This window comes from Triticum urartu, chromosome 2A, assembly GCF_056163025.1.
Source record: "Triticum urartu cultivar PI428250 chromosome 2A, HENAU_Tu73, whole genome shotgun sequence".
In the NCBI taxonomy this organism is placed as follows: Eukaryota; Viridiplantae; Streptophyta; class Magnoliopsida; order Poales; family Poaceae; genus Triticum; species Triticum urartu.
The window spans coordinates 82253500-82267970 of record NC_141874.1 but is presented as its reverse complement, the minus strand read 5'-3'; the positions used below and the strand labels follow the sequence as shown (position 1 = coordinate 82267970).

At 46.5% G+C, this 14471-nt stretch overlaps 2 protein-coding genes across 2 annotated transcripts; both read right to left on the bottom strand.

The window, feature by feature from the left end:
- Window positions 1-3362: 3362 nt before the first annotated feature.
- LOC125541067 (uncharacterized) lies at window positions 3363-4262 on the bottom strand. The gene has a single exon (XM_048704556.2). It carries the CDS (start codon window positions 4138-4140, stop codon window positions 3646-3648), a length of 495 nt encoding a protein of 164 aa, XP_048560513.1. The 5' UTR covers window positions 4141-4262; the 3' UTR covers window positions 3363-3645.
- Window positions 4263-8671: 4409 nt separating this feature from the next.
- On the bottom strand, window positions 8672-10624 carry LOC147983945 (uncharacterized). Its single transcript, XM_087539644.1, has 4 exons — window positions 10557-10624; window positions 9963-10076; window positions 9620-9650; window positions 8672-8950 (listed from the first exon to the last, which is right to left on the bottom strand). Exons 1-4 carry the CDS (start codon window positions 10622-10624, stop codon window positions 8672-8674), a joined length of 492 nt encoding a protein of 163 aa, XP_087395770.1.
- Window positions 10625-14471: the final 3847 nt, after the last annotated feature.

The window sequence follows — 14471 nt, the reverse complement described above, 5'->3', positions numbered from 1 at the left end:
CACCGGACGAAGGGAGTACTCTATAATATCATAGTTAATCGCCCGTGCGTTGCAACGAGCTCATACATTTGTGGTCAGTTCAACGCTAATTATAGGTGGCATATAGCTTACACTCATCATACTCTAGATTTTGGTAAGATTTAATTTGAGTGCAAGAAAATGTTTTGTTTAGTTGAGATTTTGATAGGAATTGGTTTGATTTGAGTATTCGTAGGGGAAAGAAAGGAAAGTTTTGATTTTGGGAAGATTTGATTTGATTGAGTATTCTTTTACCTGCCTGATCTTGCGGCATAGAGCACTCATCTCTCTCGGCAAAGCACCAACGTGAAGTACGCTTGCCAGGTAAAGTTGCCACCACGCACCCAGTGGTGGAGGCAGGGCGCCTAGCACGGGCTAAGGCCCTTCCCAATACACGTACCCCATCATTCCTCGTCGATCAAAGCCTCAAACGCCATCCCCTCATCTTTGGATTCTTGCTCTTTTGGCTCTTCCTATTGACTATCGTCCCCATCTCTCTTCCCAGCACCCCTCCACCTCATCGAGCAAGCTAGCCGACTCGGTCGTGTGCACAGAGAGTCGGGGAGATGACGGATGCGATATTGCAAGCCGAACCGCGCCATCGTTGCGAGCGGAGAAGATGTTGCAAGTCGTGTTGCCCGGGTGCAACAATGTTGCAAGAGGAGGTGTTGTCGCTACTCATTGTTTGCTCATGCCAACCCAAGCGTCGGCGTTGTAAGGTCGGTCTCGACTGCTACAAGGATGGGGGATAGCCACCCAGTGCGTCATGGGCATCCCACTTGTTTCCAACGACTATGGTGTTGCAAGGCCCCGACGAGCGCAAGCACCCTCCGTTCCCTTCTCTATCGACCGGATAGGGTACCCGATGCTGCATGGGGCTAGATAGTGCAACTGCAAAACCTCGCTAGAGTGGTACAACCGATGGCCGGTGCTAAACACGAAGTGATAGCAACAACCATTCTTGCTCCAAGGCAGTGACTGATGCTGCAAGGTGGCTCTCTCTCAACGGTGTTGCAATCACAGGACCTCGTCGCCATTGCAAACATAGAGTGTGTCGGTGCTGCAAGGGGTGGTTGTAGCAGATGTTGCAACGAGGCACAACCGGTGCTGCAAGGGGTTGCTACAACCCGGTGTTGCAAGGATGGACGCCTCACCGGCGTGCTGTGGGGGGTGGGCACTAGGATGTGCAAGTGATGCTGCAATCCTGCCATGTTGCTGCAAGTGTCCAACGACGTTGCGAGGCAGGGCAGCGCTGTTGTGTGGCCATAACATCTGAACGAGCGGAGATGGGCGCCACAGGGATGGCCGATGCTACAAAGGGGGCATCTGTTGTGCATGGTGGGGAGTGGAGTGCGGGTGATGCGAGGTGGGAGGAGGACAATGCGGTGCATGGGATGCGACCGTGGAAGGCATGGAGGACGATGCATTGACCCAATCCGACGGGCACACACATGATAATCAGACCGTTGGAGAGGTGGCTGATCTTTTCTCCCTACAGTCGGTTGACGCCTAGCGCTCTCCTTTTTGGTTTGGCAGGTAACCAAGACAGTTCAGGTAGTTAGCACAAAGTTTGGACGTGACAACCTTCTTTGGCGGAAATATGTGAGATCATGTACATCTATGCGTCTAGGAATGGAAACGGAGCGAAAACGGATGGAACTGAATATTGCCTTTGTTTTCATATATTTTTTCAGAAGTGAAAACTAATAGCACAAGAAATGAAACCGAAGCGAATATGGAATGGACACCGAAACGGAAGCGAGTGTTCACCGGAACCAAAGACCCCTTGAACCATAGAAAAACCAACAAAGTACACAATGAAACCAACAAAGTACCATTGAACTTTGAGAACACAAAAACTTGGGAGACAACACAAAACTTGGAAGGCGTTAAAATATTAAGATATGTCGTGGATATATAATGAGATATCAATTTGTGCATAAATATACAACTTTGGCAATATAAAAACTTGGAAGGCGTCAAACATACAAACATTGCATCTTAAATCACAACAGTGCTCATACGCTCATACCGGTGATATAATAGTGGACTTGAACACAGTTCAGACATCATTGCTTACATAGTTGACAGCTTGAATAGTTGTACTATAGTACACACTCCAGCTCAGCACGAGAAGTGTCCACGATGCATTAGTAGTGTAGAAGTTAGGTCATATGGGTTATTCTGCTCATTATCTGAAGGGCCTAATTATGTGTTTGTTGGACTATAAAATAGCCATATGTCCACATTCAAAACGGAAATCCCTGTATTAGCGAAAATGGAAAATTCCGTTTCTACGTTTGTTTCGCTGAAAAAGGTTTTTTTTAACATAGTACAGACGCAAACACTTATATACACGCTCGTATACTTATCCCTATGAACGCACACACGCACACCTTACTCCTATGAGCACCTCCAAAAGACTGAGCCGGCATATCACGTCTCCTTCCACTGAATGCGCATCGCCAAAAATCCTAAAATAAATTCAGAAATAAATGCGAGCAATAGGATTTGAACCCTGATGGGGTGAGGATACCACAGTCCCTCTAATCATCCAACACGCATAAGAAATTCTGTTTCTGTTTCTGTTTTATGAACTGCGCTTTCATTTCTGTTTTTTCTCTCCGTTTCTGTTTTTCTACAACAGAAAGTTTCCGCTCCATTTCATGCATGTTTCTTAATCGATGAGTTTTGTGGGATGCCGGCACCTATGACAATGCCTTAGGTGCTAGACTTTCTAGAAAACATGGTCAGCTGCGTGCCACACGTGCTGTCTTTCTATAAAGCCAACTACAGTACCAGCTGTAGCTCGGAACGAAAGAAAGAAGCTGAGCAACAGCCGCCAGTTTTCTTTTAAACATAACTGAAACCATCTTTCTCAAGGAGAAGCAACAGCAGCTTGGCCTTGCCCCCTTTATTTAACCCCGGCCGCTTTACGCACCAAACCCATCATAAACACACACACACACATGGTTACGCGGCCGAGCGTGGACCATATTCCCCGCCGGTCGTTGGCGCGCGCAACCGGCGCACGTTCCACCGGAGGCCCCGCGATCCGGGCTAGGACCTACTGCATGAGCCTAGGACGGACGGAATGCGATGCCCCGTCGGTGATCGGCCGCCGTGCGTGTGTCCAATTGGGAGTTTGACGAGGAAGGACGGGGATTTAAAGCGGCGGAGGCGGAGGAGATCTCCTTGCCTGCCACCTCTCCTGGCACCCATGCCCCTCCACCGGTTGGTGGCCGCCGGCAATGCCACTGGCCCTGGCGTCCCGCCGCTGCTTTAATTGACCACCCCCCATCTAGACCAAGCTAAGAAAAGAAAAATGTATTTTCTAGTAGTACTAGTTTGCACGGAGATTCAATTCAATTCTTTCACCCGCAACGACAAGAAAAGAAGAAGAAGATCGAGTCTTTCTGTAGAGCTTTACGGGGGTCAAAATACGCCACCCAGTGGCTTGTTGAGGAGTTCCGTTGAATATTATGTACAAGGAAATCAAAAGAAAAATGGAAAGAAACAAACAAAGGTAGGCATACGCTTGGGTTGAGCGGCTGCAGTTTCGGTTGGCGGCGCTCATGGCTTCTTTGCCATGGCCTTTGCATGCCGACCTATGGCTTTTCCTGGGTTTCAGGGGTACCCGGTGGCGAGGCAGTCGGCCCAGAACTTGCGGTCCTCCTCCTGCCGCGCCGCCGCCCGCTTCGGGTCCTCCGCCTTCTTCTCCTCCCCCTCACCACCCACCGCCGAGGGGAACGCCGAGGGGAACGCGCCGCCAGCCCTACTAGCCGCCGCCGCCGCCCGTTTCTTCTTCCACCAGACGCTCGCCGTGCTGACCTCCTCCTCGTCGTCGGCTTCCTGCGGATGCTGCTGCTGCTGCTGGTAGTAGCCCCAGTACTCGTCCACCTCCACGCAGCTGCTGCACCCGTCGTTGTCCTCCTCCTCCTCCTCGTCCCGGCTCGCCGTCGGCCGGCGCACGCGCGGGTGCGGGCACGACGACTCGGCCACGCTCTCGCTGTCGCTGCCGCCGTCGTCGGGAAGGAGGGCAACGGCGCCGTCGGCGGCGTGCGGCCTTGGAAGCGCGTGGGCGATGGGCGGCGGCGGCGGGTAGCAGTGTGCCGTGGCCATCGGCGCCGCGCTGTGGAAAGAGGAGGCGAGGGGAGCTGGGGATGCGTGGGTTTGGTGGTTGTCTCCGGCGGCGAGGTGGACGGAGACCCTTGGTATTTATAGCGCGCACCCACGGTTTTTAAAAGGGTATGAATGGAGTGCGGTCGATGGCACGAGTGCTAGAGCTTCCCACTGCTTCGCCACACGCAAAAATTGGAAAAAAGACGACGACGATGCCGATGCCGATAAACTATTGGGTTTTAGTTGGTCTACTGAAACCCTCGGATTATGTTGGACAGTTGGTGTGAGTTCAGGATAATATATGTAGGAAATCCTTGGTCAGCCTTTGCATCATTTCTATTGTACTTTTTCTAGAATGATGTACTTCCTCCGTCCACAAATATGAGATCTTTTGGACATTTTAATATGATCTACAAACGGATTAAAATGAGTAAGCAAACATATTAAAATATGTCTATATACATCTGATTCAGGAAAAAGTTAGAATATATCTTATATTTGTGAAGTGGGGAGCAGTAGTCAATTTTGTTTACCATTTTGCCCCAAATTTTTTGTTTGCCAATTTTTATATGAGGATATTTTTCAAATTTTAATAATTAATGACATCGATCAGTATAATCTTCACCTAGTACGTACAAGTATAGAAGAAAATAATATGTAATTACTAGATGGTGGTAGGTAAGTAAATAACAATGGTAATTAGTGATATTGATCATATAATCTTCAACCAGTACATATAAGGAAAAACATATTGTGTAATCAATGGTTGAGGGTAAGTAAGCAAATAACCTTGGTAATTATTGATATTGATCATATAATCTCCACTTACTACATATAAGGAAGAAAATATTGTGTAGTCAATGGTTGAGGGTAAGTAAGGAAATATGACAATGGTAAATTATTGATACTGATCATATAATCTACACCTTAGAAAAACAAGGAAGAAAATAATACTACTTAATTAATGGATGATGATAAGAACGAAATACAACAATGGTAATTATTGATATTAATCATATAATCTTCACTTTGTACAAATAAGGAAGAAAATAATACATGTTAATAAGCAAGGAAATACAACAATGAAAATAAAAAATATTGATCATATAATCTCCATTGTACAAACAAAGAAGAAAATAATACAAAATAATTGATGAGTGATGAAGTTTTTAAAACTTCTCGTGTTTTTTTGGCGGGGTTTTAAAACTTCTCATGTTAAAGGCATCATCATAAGGAACGTGTATATGCAAACCAATCTTAAATTGGACTTTTGGTTCAAAAGATAAAATAAATTAAAATGTGAAAGTCAAAAGAAAAATAGTGTTGGTTGTTGCTACAAATCGCCTCCCTGTAAGCTATGGGCCAGTAAGAAACTGGAAGGTAAGGAAGAGTCAAAGAGGTACACGAGTGGTCGGCAGAGACCAGGACTCGATGCTTGGGGTGAGGTGGTACGGTTTTTTAGCTTGACACATGGTCGCATTAGAATCGCCACGTAACACGGTTGCGCTGTCCGTGTATGGCTCATATGCGGAAGATGGCAGCAACCGGGATTCTACTCCGGGCACATAATGGGAGTGTGATTTTTGCGGCTTATAGATTCGTACTTCCTTCGTTCGAAAAAATTTGTATCTCAAATAGATGTATCTAGCCCTGTAAAAAAAATATATCTAGCACCAAATTAATGTTAAATTCATTCATTTGAGGGATATAAGATTGGGACAAACTTTTTCGGACGGAGGAAGTATTTTTTATTTCACGATCTAGCCAGCCTCTAGGTCCTTTCATCGCCGACCTCCGGCGGCTCCCCTCCGTTGACGACCTTGATCGTCGGTGATGAAGGAGGCCGTCGGATCCACGCATGTAAATCATGTAGCTTCAAGTTCTAGACCCCAATAGTTTAGCTTTTTGGGTCGTTCATCGTTGGCAAGACCCAACAAAGAAGTTTCAGACCCCTTCCCGACGAGGCGACCCAACAAAGAAGTTTCAGACCCCTTCCCGACGAGGCGATCTATCCTGTGATTGGGGATGGATTTAGAAACCGGTCTGTTCAAATAAGAATGACGTGACGGCGACAACATCCTTGTGGTGGACTTGTGTCCTCGGGCTCCGCCGTTGCGACGACATTTGCTCCAGTGCTGACGCGGGGCTTGGGAGGTAGTCTCGGAGCGGATGCAAATTATGGTCTGCACCGGCGGCATCTAGAAGATGGTGGATCATGTGCTACGTTCGTGGGTTTATGGCTGACAAGTATGATTCCCTCCTCCGACGTCTTAGTCGTGCGAGGGTGATCCGGTTGTCTTAATTTGATTCGTTCAACTGTAATGACTTCACACCATTTGTGAGCCATCTTGGAGGTGCGCAAAGCTGCATATTAGTGATGGAGTCGCGTCGAGCTCGGGTGAGGAGGTGGCCAGTCATTTTTTTTCTTTGGCGACTGCTACGGTGGTGCCGGAGGCAAGTGACGGGCGTTGGTGTAAAGCTCAGGGGTTTCTTCAGTCTTGATTGTATTTATCTTTCATGGTTGGTGTTTCTTTGTGCAAAGAATAGCATTATGTTGTCATTTCAATCTTGCCAGGTCGGTGTGCACGTGACTTGCACTATGATCTTTATGCTATAAATGAGACACATATTACCATGCAGAAAAAAAAAGATTTCTATTTCACAACGATGTTGTGGAAACGGAGCTACATGCGATGATGTAGGGCATGATCCTTCCAATCCAACACACTGAGCTTATGTTTTAGTCAGACTAGATGACCCGTTGCGCCAATGGCGCAAAGGGCGAGCGTGAGCCAAACATTCAAACCATGTAAATAAGAATATTTAAAGACCATTTATAAAATCTTTGAAACATAAGGAAATGGATATTTAGGTATGATATTCATGCATATCATTATATATTACATTGCATGGAAGGTTTATAGACCAAAACAAAGGCATGAGATCAGATCATGATAGTGTATTTACATTGCTTTTAAAAAGCAAGCTACATGGCAGAGATTCATCATATATATAGCTCTGGTCATTTAGCTTATGATGACTAAGATATGCGGTCATGGACATCAGGTAGAGTCATCGTTGCATGTGCCATCGGTATTGAAGATGGCCTCATCGTCTAAGCAGCTCTTTCCGGTGGGTGTGTTTGGTGCGTTGTCATTGGCCAAAGCACATGCCTTTCATATCATCGTCCAATCCCCAATAATGCTTGTTCATTTCGTGTAGAACATCCTCGGATTGTAAAGTTGCATCGTCAAGGTATTCTGCAACATATCTTACCTGCGACAGAGTATGGTTCAGATTGTTATCTTCAGGCATTGATCCTGCTGTGAAGCTGACATTTATTATATGATAAAATTCTTTTACTGTCGTGCAATCTCTACCAAGTCCACTACACCAGTTACCCAGCGTTAGTAAGAGCCTTCTCCACAAGCTCCAGCAGCTTCGCCATTGCCCGGAGCAGATCATCCTTCAGTTGCCCACAATTCTTGATGAACTTGTCCAGAACATCCCTAAAATCAAAAATCCTTAGCATATAACCCCCTCCTTCCGACAACACCGACTGCGGAGATGAAGCTCTCCTCGGCGGAGAGGGGCCCCAAGGTGAGGTAGCTACATCCAGAGCTCCCAATGACTGGCGCAGCCACGCACTGCGCCCCCTCGGCATGTAGGCTCGTGAGGTGAGGCGGCCAGAGCACGCACTTATAACACCGGCCGTAGAGTTGAAGTTGGGTGGCGCTAGTGGCCATGTTTTGGAGGGAACTGTGTCGAACATAGGGCCTGTTTGCTTCACGGCTAACTTTGCCACAACTAAGCTTAGGCAAAGTGTGGCTTACAAAATGGCCACCACAAGTGTGGCAAGAATTGGGAAAAAGTTGAGCCTATGACATGTGGACCAAGTGGCTAGAAAAATGTGGCAAGCCACAAGTGTGGCAATAAACCAAACACATGCCTAAATTATTATGGCACGACTAAGGTTAGGCGTGGCAAGCTTATGCTGCAAACCAAACAGGCCCATAGTGTTTTTGGTTACAACTTTTTGTGTAAATATTTGTTTGAAGTTGTAGCTTCGGCACTCATTGATTCAGTGTGAATTTTGTAGCTCCTCCTGGTTATTGATGTACTGCTATTCAGAAGTACTGTATATGATATTGAGTTCTACTTCTCATATTGTGCCTTGCTCGATCTGCATGGATGCACATATTTTTGAGCAAACTGTACTGCATATTCTTATACTCTCACATTGTTGAGAAAACATACACGTGATGCACACATTGTTTCTAGTTTTGTGCTCTACTTCTCAAATTGTGCCTTGCTCAATCTATACTGCTGCACACACTGTTGAGCAAACTATACTACAACTTTATCTCTTTTTCATAGAATAAATAAGCTCATGATTTCAGAAGCAAAGTATACTCATTGCGAGCTTCGTTCAGAATGTGTGAAACCACCACATTCAGCTATATATTCAGATTTTTCTCAATTGATTCGAACAAAAGACACAACCAAGTCAATCGGAAAGCTAATCATTAATTCATAGTACATCAACCACAAATGAATTCAAGCACAAAGAGAAACATTCAAGCATGAAAATTCCAGAGTTCCAAATTACATCAGACACAACACATAGCGGCCTCGTGTACGCATCAGGCGTCGCCACATCGATGTTCACCACCTCCATCTTGGACGGAAGGATCAGGCAGCACTTGGGCTGCTCGCATGAGAGGAGAACGGCCCCTTCTCCGCACCAAGCATCGGATGGGGAACCCTCATTGGCTGCCATCGGCTCATAAGGAAAAGTATCAGAATACTTCTGCATAGAATTTCAAGACAAATGACTTTACATATAGATACAAAATCATAAGTGGAAGTAATGGGGATGTGCATGGTGATCATAAATTTCTCCAAACCTAGAGAGGTAATTACGGCAACAGAAGAGTCAAACATTTCCAATCTTTGCTCAATGAAAACCGAGGAAGAACTCTATAACTATCCTACTCCACACTGATCATTGCGTTATATCAGTATTTCTCTTTTACAGAATTAAATTTCGACAAGCATGTTGCATCCACACGAGGCAGAGAGCAGACCCCCTGACTATTTTACATTTTGACCTCTGTTAGGCCAACATCCAATATGTGAATACACATAAGTTTGAACCATAATTTGGTACGACCTTACTCAAGAAAAAGCAAAATACAGAAGGGAGTACTGAGAAATTTCAGCAATTGCACCCCACAGACCATTGCATACTCTATACTGCTTTAAACTTTGAAGTACCAGAAGTCACTGATTTGTAACCAATAGAATAAATTTCTCATTTACTCTACTTTGTGAAGGCAGATTGAAATAACTATGAAGTCTTAAAATATTTCTCGATGAAAATTTCAATGCAGTATGGTACAAAACACAACTTGCTTAAATGTTCTTATCAGCTAAACAGTTTTAGACAGTATGAAGCAACTATATACAGTGGACTGACCATTTGGCCCAGCCAGAATGTACATCTTGACCTGAACATGCAAATACCAGAAAAATGAGATGCTTCGAGTTACAAACTGAAAGTGCCTAACAGAGAGGCTGCGAACTTGAGCAAAATTAAATGAAATATGACATAGAATTAAAACCCTCATGGTGAATAGCTTCTTCCCAAGATTCTAGAGATATTAATACATCACAGGTAAATAAACAACATCACTCCTCACAAGTTGCAGGCATTTGAGTTGGCGCTAATACACCTGCATCGCCATCCAGCAACCTCTCTCCGCATCTCCTATCTCCAATTCCTCCCAAAGTCACAAATTGAGCAAAGGTGGGCATTGTACCTGCTGACCAGACGGGGGTTTGCTAGGTCGTCATACATCTCCCATGTAGTCCTGTTCATCGGGTGGATGGAAGCCATCGCCGGAGCTGGACGGAGCCAGCCATCTCTGTGTAACCTTTGAATGATCAAAAAAATTCAATGAATACGACACTAAGTATCACACTGCATACTTCTCTTGACTACTAATAAAATAACACAGTAGTACAATTAATTATAAACCTTTGGGATGTAAATAAAATATAATCAAATGTATGAAGAAATAAGGAGAATTAGGGGGAGGGGGAAGAGAAGGTTGCAGCTTTGCCCGGGGCCGACGCAGAGGTGAAAGCAGCAATATCAGCAGCTGCTACTCATGACGACCATGGAACACCCTCCAGGAATTTGCATAACTAAAGTAAAGTGATCTTCTATTAAGTATTATGTGAATCAAGCCTCTTTCATTCTAGTCAATTATGGAGCAAAACTTACACTTCAATCATGAAGAGTAGATAGCATATAAAATGATTTACAGGTAACACCAAATTAAAACAGACCTTCCAACCCAATTTGGATTGACCAGGGCAGTATAAGGACACGGCAAAATATTAATATGTACCATAAAAAATGTAGGACTGAATTTGCTGTTGGGGGGTCTGCAACTCGTGGAATATGCATCATCTGCATTCTCCTTAACAACCCGGTATTGAAACTATACAGATCAGCTGAACAAACACATTATCCTGCAGGTAAAAAGAGGCCATTAATTGTTTCAACAAGTACAGAAACAAGGAAAGATGTCATTGCGCCACCACAGCTTCCACGTCGCCTCGTTCGGCCACGAGGGCGTACATGACGGTGAGAGAGGATGGAGGCGAGGATGCAGGGACGAACCTCGATGGTGGACGGACGGCAGCGCAAGGATCGGACGGATCTGGCCATCTCTACAGCCCACGCTTCTCCTGCCGAGGATGACGGCGACGACACCATGGACCACCTCTGCGGCTCGAGCTCCTCCCGGGGTCGTCACTGCACACGTGGAGACGGAGGCGGGGAGGAGCCGAATTTGCGCCAATGCGAGAGGAGCAGGGCATAGGAGGGCGGTTCCTATGGATAACATTAGCAAATACAGGACATCTGCATCAGCTTTAGCATGCCATTAAATTAAACAAAAGGTTACAAATTCACTTCCAAACCAATGCAGCGTCTCAGATTTACACACAAAATCTAAATCATTTGTTCATCACCCAAATCAGGAGCTAGTAACAACAATATAACCAACAAATTAATCACACAAATTAGAAGGGTAAACTAATAAAAGTTAGAGATATGCAGGCATGGAAGAAAAAGAAAACAAATGAAAGAGGATCTTACCAGGAGCTTAGGTCCTTGATTTGGCTGTGCAGATGCCAATGAAGAGAGGGGCATTGCCTGCTCTACTTCTTGTTCCAACCCACTTCTTGTCAAGCCCAGGCCTCATCCTCCTGCCATCTCTTCTTCTCAAAGCAGGCAGTCGAGCTCCTCCTGGACTACCGTGGGGATGTAGTGATGCAACAACGCAAGGAGGAGGGATTTCTCCTGCCTTCCTTGGTCGCTGGATGAGGGCTCGTCCATGGCAGCAAAGACGCCGGCAGCTTGGATCCGTCCTGATTCGGCCCTCTCTGTTTATCAGGGAGAGAGTACATAAGAAAGAGAAGGAGAGAGAACTGAAAGAGGGGATTGGAGAAGAGAGAATACCATGGAGATGAAGTCGGCGCTGGAGCACCCACGGCGGCAGGGTCCCCGGGCCCAAGCTGCGCCTCTACTGCCATGAAGAAGACGCTGGTGGCAGCGTGCGGTGGGCCGCGTCGGCGGGACGGCGCCCGATGACTAGGAGCGGCGGGAAGCACGACCTAGTGCAGTCACGCGTCGTTGACGCATCATAGGGCTCCACGAGCTGCCGAGGAAGGAGGAGGCGTGTGGATCTGGGCCGGCAAGATCCGGTGGATGTCATCATGGAGGAGCTCTCCACCGGCAGAATGGCAAGGACGACGGCGTGTGAGGACGATGTAGAGGCGCAGCAGCAGCGACCCCGGCTCCTCCTTTTGAGCACGGAGGTAGAGGGAGGGGGTGAGAAGACATGGGCGGAGGAGAGGCAAGGGAGGAGGAGGTGGTGGAGGCGGAGGAGAGGAGGCTGCGGCCGAGAGGGAGGGGGGTGACGGCGGCACGGAAAAGAGTAGCGGAATGAGGGAGAGAGAAGATATTTTCACGGGAGAGAGAGGCCCCAATCCTAATCTTTTCCTCGCTTGATGCGTTTGCTGTGCACTATTCATAGCGACACGTGGACGGCGTGAGCCTGCCTAGCACCCTCTTCATCCTTTGTATGTTCAATTCTTCTCAAGCACTATCTGTAATATATCACAGGTCTCAAAGTTCACTGCTTAGTTTATGAACATTGTTCTGAAGATTACAGCTTTCTCGTTAGACCGGAAGTTTATTCCGCGGAAGCTTCGTCATGATCAAAATAGAATAGCAGATCAATTGATGAGATACAATCGTAGTGGGTCTAGCATTTATGTTTGGTCACACAGAGGGTCCCTCTTTATTGAAGATCTCTTGCCTCTAGATTGTAACTCTATCATTATAGAATTATAAACTCATTTTCACCTGCAAAAGAAAACAGAATCACCTTCGCCCATATGCCTGAAGATGTTTTTTCTTCTTTCCACATAAACGCACGTCTCGGATGTTTAGCCAGTGATGTTGATCTTTTGGTGTGTACCATATATTTCGATTTCATGCAAATAATGTTAACAGTATTTGTTAGAAAGATTTTTTTCCTTAAGCAGCAGTCACAAAAGTACTTTAAGAAGAAAACGCTGCCAACTAGTACTAGAAACCCGAATTCTCTTGATGTTGACACGAAAATTACCAGGAAGCTGCTGCTATTCTAGAAGGGAATCCCGCCGACTTTGACCACTGCTTGACGCTGTGAAAGTTAAAGAAAGGAGACCAAATCCCACTTCAACCCTGTTACGTGGTACTAGTAAAATTTTCTTACGGAGACCACCACTGTTCTGGGACGGGGTTCGGGTCCGCCATGTGGGAAACGACATGCACGCATGTACTACTACTACTGAGTAGCCGTGCGAATACTGCTGTGCTACTACTTTTTTGCGCTGGACCGGGCGCATACGTCTGCGTCGGTCCGTCTCCCTCCCTCTCGGTGGGTTTACACATTCGTTCTAGACGGATCGGATAAGCCAACGAGCAGCGGCATCACGTACCAGAGACGAAGCAAATTCATTTCCTTTTGGCGTCTGCGTCTGCGTGCGTTGTCTTCTGCCAGGCTACCAGCTCCAGCACCGCTTTCTAGAAGGGCTGACCCGGCCCGGCACCCCCTTCTAGACGCCCACTGGCGTCCACGCCTCCTCTCTCTGTCTCAAAGAAAAATAAAACGGCCAAATCATGCGCGATAACGCGGCTCGCAACAACTCGAAGCTGGCAGCGGCAGCTGCTTTGGCCCGCCAGCTGCGTGCACTCAAGCGGGCGGGCTTAATCATGCACCCAACCCAGCCACGCCGTGGAAGGAATGGAATGCGATGCCGCGCGCTTTTCGATCGGGCCGGCGAAAGGAACGGCACACGGCCGGTGCCGGTGCACGACGGAGCAAGTTTCCATCCGTCCACGGATGCGCGCGCGATGTCTTGCACGTACGTTTACGTGTGGGGCGCGCGGCTGGCGACTTGACAATGGTTAACGATGGCTTGACACTTGCAGGGAAGCTGGATCCTTTCTGGGATCTGTCGGCCCTCCGAATGTGAAAATGGTCTTTGACGTGTACGTGGAGGTTTAGGGGAAGATGAAGTGAAGATAGATGGATGGGCCGTGGTCCGTGGACGTACGGTGCTGGCTAGGTGATCGATGACGGTCAATTCCGCACTGTCACTAGGGAAAGAAGGCCGGCCGGCGGGTGGAGCTCACGCGGAGACTCGGCCGTACGCCGGAGCGACGACTTTGCGGCATGGGGAACTGCCATGGACAAGACTTGGAATTCAGTTGGAGTGTTTGTACATATTGGTCACAATTTTTAACCCGATCGACTCGGGCCCGAGACAACTTGCAGCCAAAGCTGCCTTCTTCGGCCTGTTTTGGTTTATAGAATAGGATTATCATAGAAATAGGGATTTTGTAAAAAATGAGGCCTTGTTTGATTTGGAGGAATTTTGTAGGATTTTCATAGGATAGGATTTTTATAGAAAAATTCCTTCAGAGCTTTTTGGTTTGTAGGAATGAAATCCTATTCCTATGGGGGAATTCTTCCTATCCTCCACATTTCATAGGAAAATAAACATTAGCCTAGACTCAATGAAAAAAAATCCTATGGGGTGAATCAAAGGGCATCTCCTTTTCTATTCCTATGCATAGGATTTGAGATGCATGTCATCTCATTTCCTATGACTTTCCTATTCCTATGATTTTCCAATCCTATGAATCAAAGGAGGCCTGAGATGACATGTATCTCAAATCCTACAAGTAGAAATAGGAAACGAGA

Bases quoted from the DNA above. Each gene is read 5' to 3' on its own strand.
- LOC125541067 (XM_048704556.2), bottom strand. From the start codon at position 4,140: ATGGCCACGGCACACTGCTACCCGCCGCCGCCGCCCATCGCCCACGCG.
- LOC147983945 (XM_087539644.1), bottom strand. From the start codon at position 10,624: ATGCAGATGATGCATATTCCACGAGTTGCAGACCCCCCAACAGCAAAT. The intron at 9,651-9,962 runs GTACAATGCCCA...TTGCATGTTCAG, and splicing joins AACCCCCGTCTGGTCAGCAG to GTCAAGATGTACATTCTGGC. The intron at 8,951-9,619 runs GTCAGTCCACTG...AATTCTATGCAG, and splicing joins CATTCTGGCTGGGCCAAATG to AAGTATTCTGATACTTTTCC.